The sequence below is a fragment of the Petaurus breviceps genome, unplaced genomic scaffold, assembly GCF_028583685.1.
Source record: "Petaurus breviceps papuanus isolate PSGF00001 unplaced genomic scaffold, PetGlider_PUasm1.0 90763, whole genome shotgun sequence".
NCBI lineage: Eukaryota > Metazoa > Chordata > Mammalia > Diprotodontia > Petauridae > Petaurus > Petaurus breviceps.
Window position 1 is genome coordinate 6,999,048 of NW_027187340.1, and position 18,008 is coordinate 7,017,055.

The 18,008-nt window shown below is 38.0% G+C and overlaps 1 protein-coding gene across 2 annotated transcripts in view; it reads left to right on the forward strand.

Annotated features, from left to right (window-relative positions):
- OSBPL6 (oxysterol binding protein like 6) overlaps nt 1-18,008 on the forward strand; it is a 276,138-nt gene that overhangs the window by 133,401 nt on the left and 124,729 nt on the right. The window contains exon 3 of one of the 2 annotated variants that reach the window (XM_069068487.1): nt 16,473-16,734. In XM_069068487.1, the coding sequence (XP_068924588.1) occupies nt 16,633-16,734 (102 nt within the window). In that variant the 5' untranslated portion in view covers nt 16,473-16,632. Of the gene's footprint in view, nt 1-16,472; nt 16,735-18,008 lie in introns of those variants that run through there. The other variant, XM_069068488.1, reaches the window with a different exon arrangement.

The following is an 18,008-nucleotide window of genomic DNA, read 5'->3' on the forward strand; positions in this document are numbered from 1 at the left end:
AATCTTTGGCTTTTTGTTATTAGTCACAGTATCTTTAGTAATGTAGCAGTTTGTAAATGGATTTAATTTTGTCCGTATCCCTTTTCTCAAGCATTACTCTCCTGCCTCTTGAGGGGATGGGTTCATGGGTAGGGATGACCCTGAGTTCTTCAAAACTAAGTCAGCCCAATACAGTTTCTGGTTGGTGTTAATACTAAGTTGGAAAGTCTTCATCTTCAGGTCCAGCAACAAACCATATATATGTATATATCTTCTGAGGACAATCCTCACAACCTTTACTTCAGAAAAATTCATCACCAGTAGAGCACTTAGGATGAATCTGTAGCACTAGAGACTAGAGATCTTTTGAAGTAAACAAAAAGAATTTCTGTCTGACTAACAGTAATATTTTGTTTGTATAGTGCTAAATACTTTTCAGATGACTTTATATCCATTATTTAATCGTCAGAATAATCCAGCCAAGTAGGCTAGTCAAGGGAGGTCTAAAATGACTTTTCCAGAGTCATACAATGTAAGGATCATTACTTAAAATTCTATTTCTTTTGATTCCCAACCCTATTTCATTCTATTCATCCGTGTTACTTAACTCATTAATACCTAGCTACATAAAACCCTGATATTCTTTTTTTTTTTCTTGGCAATTTTCATCTCTAATTTTGCTATTATAACCTCATCAATACATCCAAAAACTATAGTCAGGGATAATTGTATTATTTTGTATTTATATACTATTTGTCTTTTAAGCACAAAATATGTCAAAGAATTAGTCTCTTGTGAGACATTCATAACTAATCAGGTATTATGTTGGTAGTTATTTGTTGTTATTGTTATTTTATTGGTGTTCTTCTGGAATAAACTTTTAATTTCTCCAAAATATGTTAATAAACTTTTTGCATTATTGAAATTTAAGGGCAGTGCCTTTCCAGGGAAATGCCAGGAAAGTCCTTACCTTTCCAGCTGGGGCTGTTAATAAATCCAAAGTTAGTCACTTGGGGAAGTACATTAACTCTTAAAGGACAAGTAAACGGCAATATCCTCTATTACCTTTATGAGTACAATAGTTAATGCCCAAGAGTTAATACCACTCTAAGGGAATCACTACTTGGGTGCTTTGGGAGAGTAGAACTTAAGAATTCTCCCTGGTCTCTTGAGTTCCATTAACACTCTTGCAGGTTCTCTTGGGAAAGTTGAACTCTGTACGCTCTTCCTCCCCAGCTCAATGTTGAACAAATGGGAATCTCAAGAACTGCACAATCTCTCAGACTATCTTTTGTTATCTTAACACCTAGGAAACTAATATTAGGGTAGTTGTTCTCTGAGGGTTGGCTAGTATAATAAATTATATTCTTTTTTTTTTTGGAGGGCAATTGGGGTTAAGTGACTTACCCAAGGTCACACGGCTAGTTTTGTGTGTGTGTGTGTGTGTGAAGTATCTGAAGCCAGATTTGAACTCAGGTCCTTCTGACTCCAGGGCCAGTGCTCTATTCACTGTACCACCTAGCCGCCTCTAATAAATTATATTCTTAACTGATGTAAAGGTCTCATGCTTGCCCCCTTGATCAAAACACCAGGAGTAAATATTAGATAACCAAGATCTGTCCATATTGAACAAGCTTGTGGTCCCACTAAACTGTGTCATCCACGGTGTTTATCTGTAACATTTCCTCTGTGTGTGTGTGTGTGTGTGTGTGTGTGTGTGTGTGTGATATGTATGTGTATACTCATTGTGTCTGGTTCCCTACCTCCTGTAAACCATTCTCTTGTGTGTGTGTTGTTGGTTTTTTTTTTTATATAGTTTGTTTTGAAGCATAGTCTGTTTGAATTTAGGTCCTCTGCCCTTCAATTCACCTCATCCAGATATCACCAAATACTAGTATTTTTTTGGTTTGGCACTGTGTTGTGTATTTGTGGATCTCATGTAAATCTACTCCATTACAAAAGTGAGAGAAGTGGCTATTTGAGCCATTCATGATTATAGTTTCATTTGAGGTATACTGCAAGGTTAATGAAATGTCTGAAGAAAACCACATTTGCCATGCCATTGTTCTGGGCTCCAGTGTTCGTGATTCTTGGCTATACAGTTGTCTGGGCAGGTGCTATTTGATAACACTTGAATCATTGGATCCACTGGTAACTGAGGCTTTTATTTTCAGAGTAGCATTACTGATATTAACTAATATATGCATAAAGATAATGCATGACAATCCTGCAGCCTACTTTATTTATTCATTTATTTATCTACTTATTCAACTATTCATCTATGTATCTATTTATTTAGGCTACTTGTGCAGTGGATAGAGTGCTGGGTCTGGAGTCAGGAGGACCTAAACTTGTATCTGATCTTAAACAGGCTATGTGGCCCTGGGCAAGTCACTTAACTTTTTCTGCTTTCCTCAGTTTCTCTAATTGTAAAATGGGGATAATAGCACATACCTCACAGGGTTGTTGTAAGAATCTAATATAGTATTTATGAAAAGTACTTAGCAAACAGTAGGTGCCATTTAAATGCTTATTCCCTTCTTCCTCCTTCCCCTTTCATCCATTCATTTATTTATCTATTCATTTATTTTTGGTTTTGGTTTGTGCTTTTATTAGAGTAGGGAACCCTTGGTAAGGAAACACTTTTTATCAATTTAGATTTGCAACCTTTCAGATGGAAGAAAGGAGAGAAGATGGGATGAGGGGAGGTATGAATTTGTTAGGATAATAAATAGGATTTATTTTATTAGGATAATAACTGTGCTAAATGTTTTACAGATATTATCACATTTGAGCTTCATGATGACACCCACCTTCCAGGGTTATATTATCCCCATTTTACATATGAGGAAACTGAAGTGTCTGGATTTGAACTCATCTCATACGGCATGGTTTCAAGGCCCTTCATCATCTTAATTACACTTCTCTTGACACGTATCTAACTTATAAGTATTCCTTCTAACACATGGTTCTCAAAACTGAATAGAACACTCCAGATATGGTTTGATTAGGGCAAAGTACAGCAGGACCATCATCTTATATAATAATAATGCAGCCTAATTTCATTAGCTTTTTTGACTCATTTGGAGCCTGTTGACCTTAGTATTTTCCCTGATCTTTTTGTTTGTTTGTCGTTAGTTTTTTAATTCCGAACTTTACATTTACTAGTCACATGAGTGTCTATCTCCCTGAGCCCCACTTTTATTACCTGTAAAACAGGGAAAAGGATACTTTCACTACCTACCTCAAAGAATTTTGGGGCAAAGAGTGATTTGTAAATGTTAAAATTCTTTATAAGTTTGAACTGCTGCTAATATTTGTTATTATTGTCATATGAGAGAGAATACAGGCCTACAGGCATATAGCATCTGTCATACTTACCTTGAAAGTATGGGCTGTGGAATTTCTGCTCCAGCTAAATTATTGCCAAATGGCAATTATGTGAATGTTGACAGAGTTTCACAAAAGTTTTACCCTGGGGAACTTTCAATGCCAGGAGTCTTAAGATCATATCTTGTTCTTTCCTCCCCTGTGTGTGTATGTATGTTCATATTAACTCATGTAGTGGCAGGAAATTGTATTGTCTGTGTGTACTTTATTAAATGGAGAACCTTTGCGGGCTACTCTGGTGGTCTGTGTGTATCTGTGGGTGTTGAAAAGGAAAGGAAAATCCAACCTTTTCCAGTCTTTGCTTCCAAGGAAGTCAGAAAGAAGTATCCTTATACTTTGGTTAAAGAAAATGAAAACAAAAAATTAAATGACACCATAAACATATGTATGGAATATATTTTATATCCATTTGCTGAAACCTTAGTTGCAAAGTTTTTAGGCCTTTTCTTCCCCTGACATTATCTTGGCCCAGCTTTCCTAATATACAAATTCAAGCAGATCTAAACATAGCCAAGGTAGCATATAACTCTCCCTATTGCAGTTTTGCTTTATGGTCTAAGACATAATATCATAGACGGGAAAAGGAGGCGGACTGGTCATTTAGCAAAAATCAGAGATATTAGCTGGACAGATTGATGGTGACTCTGCTACACAGGAAATACTGAAAGACATAGCGAAAGGCTCATGAGTATACTGGGCAGATTACTTTGGGAGGATGTATGGGGGAGATGCAGCCCACAGGATAAGGAGGCTTGGGTTGTGAAAGGATGATGTCACAGATATGTCGATATGAGTGAAGACCAGTTCATACTTTTGTTTCCAGCATGGTGCTAGGTAAATTGTAGGCAATCAGTAAACACTAATTTGCTTTATTAGTAATGATAATAACTCACATTCCCATCATACCTAAGGATTTAAAATGTGCTTTCTTCCTCCTTACAGCACCTTGAGATAATGTAGTGTAGCATTATTATCTCAATTTTGCAGAGAAGGAAACTTGAGGCCCTGTGGGGCTATTTGCCTTGCTCATTATTATACAGGATTCTAACCTGGCTCTCCTTACTCCAAATTCATTTTTTTTTTGCTTTTTTTTTTTGAGGGGGTACGGCAGAACAATTGGGGTTAAGTGACTTGCCCAAGGTCACTTCTAGTAAGTGTTGAGTGTCTGAGGTGAGATTTGAACTCAGGTCCTTGTAGCAGCAAGCACCCCAGCGTCAGCAGGGTGGCTGCTCACACAGGTTCTTGGATCTGCTTTGATAAAGGAAAGCAACTCAAAAGGGGTTAACAAGTTTACTTTAATCAGTCAGACATATATCGTTTACCTTGTTCAGGGGAAAAGGTCAGCACCCTGAACTTCAAAGTATACAGGCAGAATTATCAAGACAGAAACAGATCAAGTAGACAGATTTCCAAACTGTCCAACCATTACATCCATACCCAGTCAACATCTGGGTTTTTCAAAGCCGGGGAAGGGGGCGGGGGCGCGGGGGGGCGGCGGCCCTGGACAACGGCTTCCCAGAATACAGATCAAATCACAGAACACTTCTCAAAGTGAGCCCCCAAAACAAAGCTACACATCAGGGCTTATATAGCCTTCTCCTGGCTCAGAGAATGTAACAACCTTCTGGACCCACTGGCCAATCAAGAAGTATCTACTGAAAAACAAGCCTCCCACCCCAGGCCTCAGGTGCACTTTAGCCTAGGGGCAGGGAAGATCTTCCAAATTTGCATTCCCATTACAGTCCTCCAGACCAGGGCCAGTGCTCTATATTGATTGTGGCCACCTAGCCACCCCAATTCATTATTCTTTGGCTCTTTTCCTTGACTTTGTCTTCCTAAATCCTTTACTGATGTCTCCCTTTCAAATGTATATTCTCTTAAAGTTCCATATAACCTTCATTATGATTCCATATAATTGTTATTATAAATTGTACTTTGTAGTTATTAGTAAATTGCAATTCTTTTTTCTGAGGAGATTGGTAGTCTTTGAAAATTGAGCGATAAGGTTCTAACCAGAGTTAGTGCCTTCCACCTTTTTGAGGTACTGGGGAGAGGAAGTTAATCATAACTCATCTGCTGGGCTGTGTGACCTCAGGCTGTGACTTGAGAAAGCCTTGAGAACTGGGATTTAAAAGGAAGAGGAGAGTGTTGGTGGAATTCCCTAAGTCAGTCAGCAAGCAGGCTGTGTGCCAGTCTCACTGCTAAGCTCTAGAAATACAAAGAAAGGCAAAAGGCAGTCTGGAATTTGGAGGAGCTTACAGCCTAATGGAGAAGATGATATGCCAACAATTATATCCCTGCAAGAAAATATGAAAAAGATTAGAGATAATCACTTTTGATAGAATCCCTAGTGGTTAGCTCAAAACTGCTTTACCTAAGGTTTTTGTGGATCCTCTAGCTGCCAGTGTCTACCTCCCTTTCCCCCACCCCCAATCTTTATATTTATTTCTTTTATATTTTATATGTCCTTGTGTATATATGTTGTCTCCCCAGGTATAGAGCTAGCTTCTTCATGGCAAGGATTCTTAGCCATTCTTTTCTTTTTTGTTTTTGCTTTTGTTTTTTTGAGGCAATTGGTGTTAAGTGACTTGCCCAGGGTCACACAGCTAGTACATATCTAAAACCAGATTTGACTCAGGCCCTCCTGATTTCTTAGCTATTCTGGAGGGCAACACAGTGCCTAGCATATAGCAGGTTCTTAATCAAATGCCTGGCAATTCATTTAACCCTGTTTGCCTCAGTTTCCTCATCTATAAAATGAGCTGGAGAAGGAAATGGCAAACTACTTCACTGTCTTTGCCAGGAAAACCCCAAATGGGGTCATGAAGAGTTGGACATAACTGAAAATGACTAAACAACCAAACAAAATTGAATGCCTGTGTATTGATCAGCAACTATTCTCCTGAAAACTGATCCATGTGCCACCCTTGTGGTGTGTAACATAGATTACTGAGCCCCAGATTGAAGTTATTGTCCTTTAAGAAGTATCATTGATTAAGGCTTCTCACAGGTGACCTTTTCAAATGATGCTGATCAAGATAATATAACCCTTATACTCCTTTGTAGTCATTTAGGATTTAGAGAGCTTAAATGGCACAGTAAGTCGTGTTGGGTAGGAAATCAAATCCTGCTAAGATATTTAGTAGCCATATAACCCTGGGCAAATCATAATAGCACCTATCTTACAGGGTGGTTATGAGAATTGAAATTTTATATAGATACATACACACATATATATACACTGTGTGCATATATGTTATATATACATGTATATACATATTTTACTTTGCAAACTTTAAAAATTATATAAATTCTAGCTTTTTAAAAATGTTCTTATTATGGAAGATTCATGGAGCCTATATATTGGAGAATATATAGACATAATCTTCCCGGTGGAATTTTTTGTTGATTATATGTCTGAATCATAAATATGAATTTCATGCTACCCAGCAGAAATGCAGAATGTGTTAGAACCTAGCAACAGGAGCAGCAAACCCATTCCTATGAAGAAAAAGGAGACAGGACAATTAGATGTTCATGGCTAGCAGTGATGCTGTTTTCAGTCACAAAGCACCTCTTGTCAAGTAAAGTAATTACCATGCCGTTAGAGTTTTTTTTAATCTGTGTTTTTTTTTCTTTGGTTCAGAATATTGCTCAGATAATCTCTGAAAATATGTTCTTAGGTAGAAGTGAGTGATCTGTATGGATCCTTTATAGCCCAACAATTCTTAAAGAATGCATTGCCATCAACCACTTAGTAACAAAGAATAATTGGATTCAACTTTGATGTAGTAAAAAGATAATGCTGATTTCAGATACTCTTAGCTTTGTATTGTGTACTGAAATAAAACCACTGGACAGAATGTGTTTTACTTTCTTAAAGTCTCTCCTTATCCAGTTCATACTGTACATAGCTGCTAAAATACTTTTCCTAAATGGTGTATGAGCATACATCACCCTCTCCCTCCACCCAGCAAACTCTAGTGATTCCTTATTACTGCCAAGATAAATTATAAATTCCTTGATTTTGTATTTAAAAATTCATCATGACCTGACCTCTTCCTACCTTTCCAAAAGTCTTAACTATACTGACTTATTTGCTCTCTCACACATGACTCTTCATCCTTCATTTCCATTCCCTTGCAATGACTGTCCTCTATGCCTGGAATGTCTCCCTACTCACCTCTACCTCTTAGAATTCCTGGCTTCCTTCCTTAAAAACAGCTCAGTGCCACCTTCTGCAGTATGCATTTCTTCATCTCCAACTCTTCTCTAAGGTTATCTTCCATCTCATACGTGTCCTTTATACCTCTCTATCATTTCTCTGGTGCAATTTTAAATTATTAATGTGCTGCAGCTTACTCAAGTACCCCCTGTGCACCTCTTTGCTGCTCTTTGGATGATCTTAACCTTAATTCTTTGTAGGCTTTGGCAGATCCATTACTGGCAACTATACAGATCAACAAGAGAATATTTTTGTTAACTATTTGTCTAAGATATAAAGTTGTAATTCCTGGTATTTATTAGACTTTTTAGGAATAAACATATCAACAAGATGCCAATATTCTATCTAAAATGTCTGACATAAATACCTCTGTTCGTTGTTTATATTTGTCCATGTGTGGATTTCAGTTAAAAAGCATTTTACTAAGCACTTAGTTGCTAAGAAGAGGGGTTGTTACTGTTGTCAGAATGTAGGGTCCTTAAGGGAAGGGACTGGTCTGCTTAGCAACACGATATACCTGGCATTTTGTAATGGCTTAATAAATGCTTGTAGGTTCATTGATTGATGTCCTGGATCACATGTTTAGCTTTCTAAAATAAAAGGATTTTTTGTGTTGTCATGGCTATGTGAGGTTGAAGGTGGTGCTTTCATTTTGCTAATGCTCTCCCAATCCCACTGATGTGGCTAACATTTTTCCACATTTTGCTGCAAGAAATGTTGCCCTTACAAAGTGTGTTGGCCTGTAAATGCTGTTAAGTAGAATCAGTTCCAAGGTGTTGGCACTTGTGTGTGAATAGGGCCGGTTCAGTTGCTATATCCTTCAGGAAAAAAGAAAAGTGTTGGCTGAAGGTGCAACCTGGATAGAATTTGCTTCCAAATCAAGAGCAGTTTAATGAGTTTGGTTGTTTCAACCTGGTCCCTTGGGGACATTTGAACACATCACAAACCACCACACTGTTGGCTCAAGTGGCAGCTTCTCTGTGAAGAACATTTGGACTAGAATATAAAGTACTTCCTATCCGGATCTGAGGCACTTCTTACTTTGCTCTTTGCTGGCATCACGTTTGGTTTCTGAAACAGTGTTTACACTTATTAGACTATCTTGACTTAACAAAAGGATTAGACTGTGGTCTATCCAGTGTCAGGTTGTTATTCCCCTTTGCCCAGACTAAATATAGCTTAATCTCAGGGGCAACTAAAGAGCTTTAAAAACCCTTGCATTTTCATTTGCCCAAAGGATAATTTTGTTTAGAGTGACCTGTGATTCAGCAGAAATATCAGGAATTTCCTACTTTTTTCATCGTGTTGGAACAAATGTGAATTCTCCTGTGAAAAAGGATTACTGTTCCTATTCATTGAAATACTAGTCTTTTATTGGTCTTTTCAGTGTGTAGCGATCCTTTCTTCTTTTTGCACTCATTTTTTAAAAATGCAATTAAAATAGTAATCATAACATTTAATAACACACTCCTTAAAAGCACCTCGAGGACAGTTTTGTTTTTAACCTCCAAACCTGAAGGGATTTCATTAATATGCAAAATTTATAACTGTACTGGTCAAGTTAAGGCCCATGGTTTGCACTGTTTCATTTAACCTATGCAAGGTCAATTAGGAAAAGATAACTGGAATGTGTAGAAAGAGATAACCATCTTCAAAGGGGAAGATCAAAATGATTCGAGAGAAACTCCCCTTCCCAACTCAAACCCTCCCAATCTCTAACCACTTAAAACAACTGACTAGACCAGAGGTCAGCAAACTATGGCCTGGAGGCTAAATCTGGCCTGTTGCCTGCTAGTATCTAGTCTTGGATCTAAGGTGGTTTTTGTACTTTTAAATAAAGTTTTGCTTTATTTTCAAATGTAAAAAACATTCTTAGCTCACAGTGCCATACAGTAGAACGTTGGTTTACAAATGTAATTCGTTCAGAGATTCTGTTCGTATTGCAAAGCAAATTTTCCCATAGTAAATAATGTAAAGTCGGATGATTGGTACCACTCCCCAAAAATATCCATATAAAAATATTTATTTGTACTTTTAAGTAAGTTTTTTTTGTCCCTAACGCACCTGAAATACAATAACAATGATTAGTACACAATATAAGCTGAAAATAAAGCAAATTAACCTGCACTTTACCTTTGAGAAGAGTCATGGCTGACTTGAGGGAGATGAGAGGGAGGAGGAAGAGGAAGGGTTATTGCTTGGAAGGAGAATCTCCTTCCATGTGAACATGGGGATTTCAACATCAGTAGTGTTCTTTCTTGTGCTACTTTCACTAAAAGTAAGACTAACTCTACTGCCTTCACTTTTTTCATTTTTTAGAATCATTTTCATGTTTTCACCTGCTGATTCTTTTTCTTTACGTTCGCTTCTGACTAGGAATCTTATTTAGCGACACTTGTTTTTGATGTTTTTTTTTTCAGAATGTCGTGGAAATGTGACATCGCATTATCCTTAAAAATATCCATGGCTCTCATTGCTCCAGCCTTATTTGGGTGATGTTTTTCAACAAAATATTGCACTTCCGCCCCCCCCCCCCACACCCACCCACCCCCACACACCCCCACACACACACCCACACCCCCACACACACACACACACACACACACACCTGAGAAACCTCCCTAATCTCCTCTGACCTCTCAGCCTCCTCCTCAGATGAAACATCCTCCGCAACCTCTGGCAGTCGCTTCTCATGCTTGGCTACTTCCTCTGTTGTTACAAATATCAGTGTAGATCAGTCACTACCGTATGCTTTAATGCAAAGTACTACCCACCGGAAGAGTCAACACTGAATGAGGCTGATTAGGCTCTATACTGACCTGAGGTTCCTTTGTTTGATAAATGAAAGCAAAAACAAAACAAAACAACACCACAGCCCTAGTTGAGTGCTATCCTTCGTGAGCCGTTCAAGTCCAAACGATGTTCGTACTGCGAATCTTTGTTCCTCCCGCAAGACAAATTTTATGAAAGATTTTTCCTTGTCCAGCGAAGCATACATAAATCAAGTTACTTGTAAACCACGTTCTACTGTAGTTTGTTGACTCCTGGAATTTGAACCGAAATGCTGTAACTGCTTTTTGAATCACATTTTGGATGACTTCACTGATCTATTCATTTTATTATGCATTGTGCTAGGTGCTAGAGATACAAGGAAAGGTAAAGATAGTCCCTGCCCTCAAGGAGCTCATGGTCGAGTAAGGGAGACCACAAGCAAACAACTATGTACAAACAAGCTATATACAGGATAAATTGAAAATAATCAACTGAGCTGGAAACTCAAGCAGTGCTTATCAAGAATGGAGGAAGTATGTAACGAACAAAATTTTTTTAAAAGCACACAAATTTTGCTGCACATTTTTTTTACCAAAAAAATCCCGAGAAAGGGAACAAAGTCAAGAAACTTTTCTGGGATGCTGATTGCATCAGGGTTGCAGGTACCTGGAAAAAATATTCGCTTGACACCAAGAAAATGAATCTAGGTCCCAGACAGAAAAAGCTCTGCTTGCTTTGTATATTTTTATTTGCATTTGCATCTCCCATTAGATTGTAAGCTTCTAGATGGCGGGGAGCGGTTTTTGCCTCTTTCTATATCCCTAGAACTTGGCATAGTGCCTGGCACATAGTAGGTGCTTAATAAATGTAATAGCAAAGGACAGGAAAGAGAAACTGGGGATATTAGCAGGATGTATTAGCATACAAAGCTGAGTGCTATAGTAGAGAAATGAATATAGGAAACCACCTAGAAGACAGTTTAAGTGTTTTAAGCTTATCTCAAGCTAAAAAAGCAAAATTGCATACTTGTTACATGCAGTACCTTTTTGTAGTTTGCAATCACCTGTCTCCCCTTTCCCCCCATGATTCCAAAACTTGTCTATTTGATTGGCCTCTTGGCCAAAGCATCTGCTAGACTAGAAAACAGTGTGGGAAGCTAGCAGTGGAAAAAACCCAAAAGGCTGAGACTCCAGCTGCTTTGATCTACAGAATAACAGCAAAGAATTTCATCAAGAGAATCTGGGAGGGGGCCCATTAGGGGAGCTTCCTGATTAGGGGCTGGCTGCCCATTATATCCAATAGAATAGGAACTCTTGGGGAGCTTGGACTGCCTCATCTTTTTCTTTGTATCCTTAATCGTTAGCACCTAGCGCTGTACATAATAAATGCTTTGTGAAAGCACAATAAATAAGGTCCTCCAAGTGGTGGAAGCTGGGATTCAAAAACCAGTTGCAGATTCAGGTTCAAGGGTTAAACAGTCTAGTTCAGGAGTCAGCAAACTATAGTGCAGTGCTGGCACGAGTAGGCACTTAATAAATGTTTGTTAAGGACTAACTGCAAGTTAAATCTGTTTTTTGAACCAATAGCACTAATAAAAAAAGTCCCATTTTTTTTTTTTAAAAACAACTTAATTCCCTGGCACCATGAACCCATGTGGATGACACATAGCTTGCTTCTGCCAGGCATATTAGCATATTCAGCCTTCTGTTGGTGCTGGGTCATGGGTGGCCTCCAACCAGGTAGAGACTGGGAGTTGAGCCAAAGATAAATGGTCAACGGAGCTCTGAAGGTGAATCAGAGGTTAGAGTCCAATGAGTGAAGGAAGAACATGGGCAAGGTTCTAAGTCAAGACTGGGTTCAGACCAGATAGAAAGAGGTCTTAAGGAGAGTTAAAGCAGTGGAGTGTAGAGACTGAGAGAGTCCAGAGTTCTGATTAGTCAAGAGGTTAAAGGTTACAGACTACAGGTATAAATCAGGATTCAAGGTTTAAGCCAATTCTGGGGAGGGGTGGGGGAGGCAGCTTAGAAATGGATGTTGGGCTGGGAAATTGGGAAGAGTATCTTCTGAACTTGGATAGGCTTCTTAGTACCCACGGCAACACAATCTGGGGTCTCTCTTCTTGGATCTCTGCTCTAGTTTAGTTCCCAGTACACAGCTAGAAGTTTGGCTAGAGACCAGTCAAATGGGCCTTGCTATTCTTTCACACATGACTGACTCCCTCTCCCATCTCTTTGCAAACCTTTGCAAAGGTTGACCTCCATGCCTGGGACCTGTAATGCACTCTCCCTTCAACTTTGCCTCTTTGTATTCCTAGTTTCCTGCAATTCTCAAGTTTGAGACCTTTCATGAACCAACCCCCTCCCCCTCCTCCCACCACTTTCTCTCCAATTACTTTGTATTTATGCATTTATATGTATTTATTTTGTGCATACTTAATGTTTATGTTGTCTTCCCTAAGACTCCCTCTTTACATTTTATCCTATTTTCTCTGCCCTTCTGCCTTACCTCACTCTTTCATCCTTAGTCCAGTATCATTAGAGAATTAGATTTTCTATGTATGTCTTATCTCACCATCAACCTGGTAACCAACCACCTCACCTGGTAAAATTTAAGCGACAGCCATGTTTTCCTTCCCCTATCTATAATTTGATTGAAGATAGCTGTCTGAGTCCACTGATGCTGCCCTCAGTTGAATTCATTCCTCCAAGTTTTCTTTTTGCCCTCTTACAGCTATATCATCTATTTCTCAGAAAATACTGATACTGCTCATTATCTTCTCCAGCAAGACTAGATTCTCACTGTCTGGCACAGGAAAATGAGAGGATCTCTAAGTTGGAATGGAGCCATCTAGCCAAAAGTCTTACTTAAATATCTACCAAAGTGGGTAACACTGCTTCCACATTTCACCAAAGGAGGTAGCATCTTTTGCCTCCATTGAGAGGGAAAGCACTCCCTCCTGAAGAAACCCATTCCTGTTTCAAGTAGCTCTATCTGTGACTTCCAATCATTGCTCCCTTTTCCTTCAAGGACACCAAAATTTAGTTCCTTGATCAAATATTTCTTATGGAAAAGAAAGTGACATGTTTTCTTTCCAACTTGGGCATTTTTTTCCCCATAGCGCTTACCATGACATAGATTCCAAGGTGTTGGCTTGATATAGATAGTGATTCATGCACTTGGCCCCTGCTATTACTTTTAAAGCTTATTCTTTTATGTATTTGACCTTCTGGATGTGGTACTCTCCCAGAGGGTAAACCATTAGGTCCTTTAACTTTGATTTGCTATATTCTAGTATGGGTGGAAAAACATTATAACTTTGTCTGATAGTACATTTGGATGGACAAACAATGATTGTAGTATGACACCATTGTTTCCATGAAACTTGGGGTCCAGTTTCTGCCACCTCTCTGCTAGACTTGTTGTCTCATTCTTTCTACAAGCTATACAGAGAATTTTGGTAATTCCAGGTAGAAGTACTGGTCTAGGGAAGTGAAGGGAAGGTACTATGTTAACAACCCTGGGATATAGGTGCTCCTACGATCTCCACTTTAGAGTGGAGGGAAGTGAGGCAAACAGAAGTTAAGTGATTTGCCCAGTGGGAACAACTGGTAAGTATTTAAGCCAAATTTGAATCGAGGTCTTACTGGCTCCAGTTTTCAGTTCCCTATCCACTGTGCCCCCAGCTGCCTATGTTGGATGCTGATAATTTTTTCCTCTCTTAGAGTCATTTTTTTTTTTAACAACTAAGGTTGGATTTACTTTCATCCCTATCAATTTTCTTTTCTTCCCAGCATCAATAAGCATACATGATTGCTCCAACACTGTTTTAGAAGAATAGGGGTATTTAAATGAGACTAAGAAGCTTCTGTTGGCATTTTATTTTTTAAAAAAGTAAAATTTGAAAGTCATTTAATTTTTCACTGGTTTAAGGTCAAAGATTTTTGCAGAAGACTACTTTTTATTTTACTTTACTATGTTTTATTTTAAATAAGCATTTCTCACTTTTCAAATATTAGACATGCATACACAACCTGTGCCACTGTTACTATACCTCACTTTCTCTTCATCAGTGTGTCCTGTGCACACCACTGAAAACCTCCCTTGCAATGTAACCAAATGAAAAATGGAGTAGCTATTGGCCATGCTTCAGTAAGTCACCTCTAATTACCAAAGGTTCCAGAGCACATATGTCAAGGTGTACGTGTATACCAGTATGGCAGCATTTGGGGGAGGTTGTGAAAGTATGGTATAAAACTTATCCTTAGTGTACATATTCTATGGTACTCTGTCTCAGAGGAAAACAGACACCCTTCCCTTTGCATTCATTCCTCTGTAAATATTGCTAATTTCTATTCAGTTTGACCAGGTGGTGTGGTGAAATTAACCATGTGGGGACTTGAATTTATCCAGGTCACATTAGTTACAGTGCAGCCAAAGGCTTAGTGACTTAGTGAATGATCGAATGGGCAGATGAAATAAATAAAATCATTGGAAGAAGAAGCTGGTGACCAACTTTCTTAGGATTAAAATTCAAAATGGAGTGGCACAGGTTGCTAATAAGCAAGGTCTTTTCGTGTTACAATAGAAGAGACGAATAACTACAGCATCCCAATAGAAAATATCCAATATCCTGAATAGTATCCTCAGTCATCCTGCCTTTTCTAGAATTTTCACCCTTTCCAAATTCTTCTTCTACCCTTATAATAAACTCTCCTTATAACACTTTATAACACTCTCCTTTGTGGACCCATCTTCTATGTCCCACCCCCTAACTGTGAGTGTTTGCCACTATTTCGTCCTAAAAGCTCTTCTTTTCTTCCTCTATATTCTCTCTCCTGGTAACTTCATCAAATTCTGTGGATTCAACTTAAAATATTTTTAAATTTCTCGATGTATATGCCTCCCAGACCTATACATTCAGTCCTGGTTTCTCTCCTGAGCTTCAGTCCCACATAAACAATTGCCTATTAGAGATTTCAAACTATTATATCCCAGAGTATTCTTAAATTCACATTTCTGAAAGCCAACTAATGATCTTTCCCTCTAAACCTTCCCCTCTTCTATACTTCCCTATTTCCACCAAATGCATCACTATCCTTCCAGTGTCTCAGGTTTGTAATTTCAGTATTATCCAAACCTTCATTTTCCTAATCCCACATATCTAATCAGTTGCCAAATCTTGCATCTTCTACCTTCACACCTAATTGGTTTCCATGTTTCAAGTCTCTCATCACTACAGTCCATTCTATACAAAGTAATTTTCCTTAAGCAGGGACAACTAGTAGGTGCCATAGGGTCAAGAAGACCTGAGCTCTTACTTACTAGGTGTGTGTCCCTGAGCAAGTCAGTTTACCTCTGCTTATCTCAGTTTCTTCAACTGTAAAATGGTCATCATAATAGTCCCCACCTTCTAGGATGGTTGTGAGGATTAGATGAGGTAAAATTTGGAAAGCACTTAGCGCACTGCTCGGTGCCATATAAATGCTACTATCATTCTTAAATGTAGATCTTCCCTCAAGCCACTCCAATGACTTTCTATTGCTTCTGTTAAAATATAAATCCTCTTTTGTTTTTAAAGTTCTGTATAAACTTAGCCCAACTTACTATTCTAGCTTTATTAGATATTACTCTTCCTCCTGTACTCTATAATTTAACCACACTGACCATCCCTTTGTTCCTTATCCATGACATTTTTATAAAATTCTGCTCTTCCTTTAAGATGCATCTCAGGTACCATCGTTTTTGCTTGAAGCATTTACAGTTCCCCCCAAATGCTTGTGATCTCTTGCCCAGACCACCTAATATTTAACTACTGTGTATATATTTGCATTTATTAACTGTGTATTTACACTGTGCATACACTTTTTTTATATGTACTTGTTTTCTCCCCATTAGACTATAAGCTCCTTAAGAGTAGAATTTGTTTCATTGTTTTGTATTTTATCTCCTAACATGTATATCTTGGACTCTAGGATATACTATGAATCTAGAACACAATGTGTACTTAATCAATACTTGTTGACTGATTGCTTAACACCATTTTGAGAAATTGTACTTCTCACATATATACTTACTTATGCATGGGTTGTTTTATTTTTACTTTTAGGTGATTTGGCTATCCTCAAAGTCCACCACAACCTTTTAAGTCAAACCTGATCTGCAAAATGGAATAACGCTGAAAAATTATCCACTTCTTTCCTCCTATGTGAGACTGAAACTATATTGGGATGGTCTTTGGTGCTTGTGACTAGATTCTCACTGCAACCATGAGTTCAGAGGAGAAGGGCATATCCCCGGCTCACAGAACCTCCACTCCAACCCATAGAAGTGCCTCCTCCTCATCGTCCTCCCAAAGGGAAAGTAGGCAGGTAAGAGGACAATCTAAGATACTCTTTGTTTTTGTACATATGCTAATATGGTGCTAATTTTCTATATGATAAACTTGATAATTTTTACATTAGACTCAAATGGATTCTGGGAAAACACCTCATCTGTCTGTGTCTTTGTACATATTCTAGAATAGTGTTAATTTTCTGTATGATAAACTTGATAATTTTTACATAAGACTCAAGTGGATTCTGGGAAAACACCTCATCTATCTGCATTTCCCTTGGTGTCTTCTGTTTCTCTGCTTTCTGGACCATGTGTTTGACATTCTTTTGCTCAAATAACTGCTTTCTTTCTCTTTATTCCTGTAGCCACATCTTACGTTACATAGGAAAACTCGTTGTTTTTCATAGATGCCTCCTGACCATGGCAGAGATGACAAGGACTCACCACAGTCACCTCTCCTTAAGTACTTTTTCCTCTTTTTTCATACCCTGGACTATAGGAAGGAGATGAATAGTGGTGTCAAAGTGTGGAAGCCATGATACATTTATATGTATCAAACACTGGGGATCTGAAGGTTGTAGAAGAGGCAGAATATTTACAGTATTGTTATCATTTTCTTCGCTTGCAGAAAGAGGAGTGAAAGATTTTCTACACCAGAAAGAAATATTCTTCTACAAGGGTGTATAATCCTACACATACTGACTTCTGTTTAATATTTGTTTGAACTTAGTGATAATAAAAGTTCCCACATTAAGAGTCTAAGTGTAGTATCAGGAATTAAAAGCAACCAGATCTAAGATAAATTAGTGAAGGTTCATCCAGTTGGATTGCATTGCTTGGTCCTGAGAGAAAACACTCATAGTCTCATTTGATCAATTACATGAAATTTTTTAATTCATAAGACTACTATACTGGTATGCATATGGAAGCTATTTTGGTAAAATGTGTGGCTTTTTGCCCCAGGGATACTTAATATGTCAATGGCCCAAATGAACTTGTTTTAGCCAAGAGAATATAATTTCTTATTTTAGGTTTTTGGGTTTTTTGAGTATAAAGCCATTTTATATAAAGGACTTTCTAATTTATCTGAAAGCTATTTTACATTAAGATACTCATGTATGTATACAATTTTTTGTTAAAAAAAATTTAAATTAAATTTAGTTTATTGAGATTTGACATTGAATAATGATACAAACAGTTAAACTTGTTATTAACTATTTATATTTAAATTAATTTCAATACATTAAGGATCATCACATTTTTTTCAAGTCTCTCCTTCCAAATCCCCAATAGAATTCTTTGTATATTC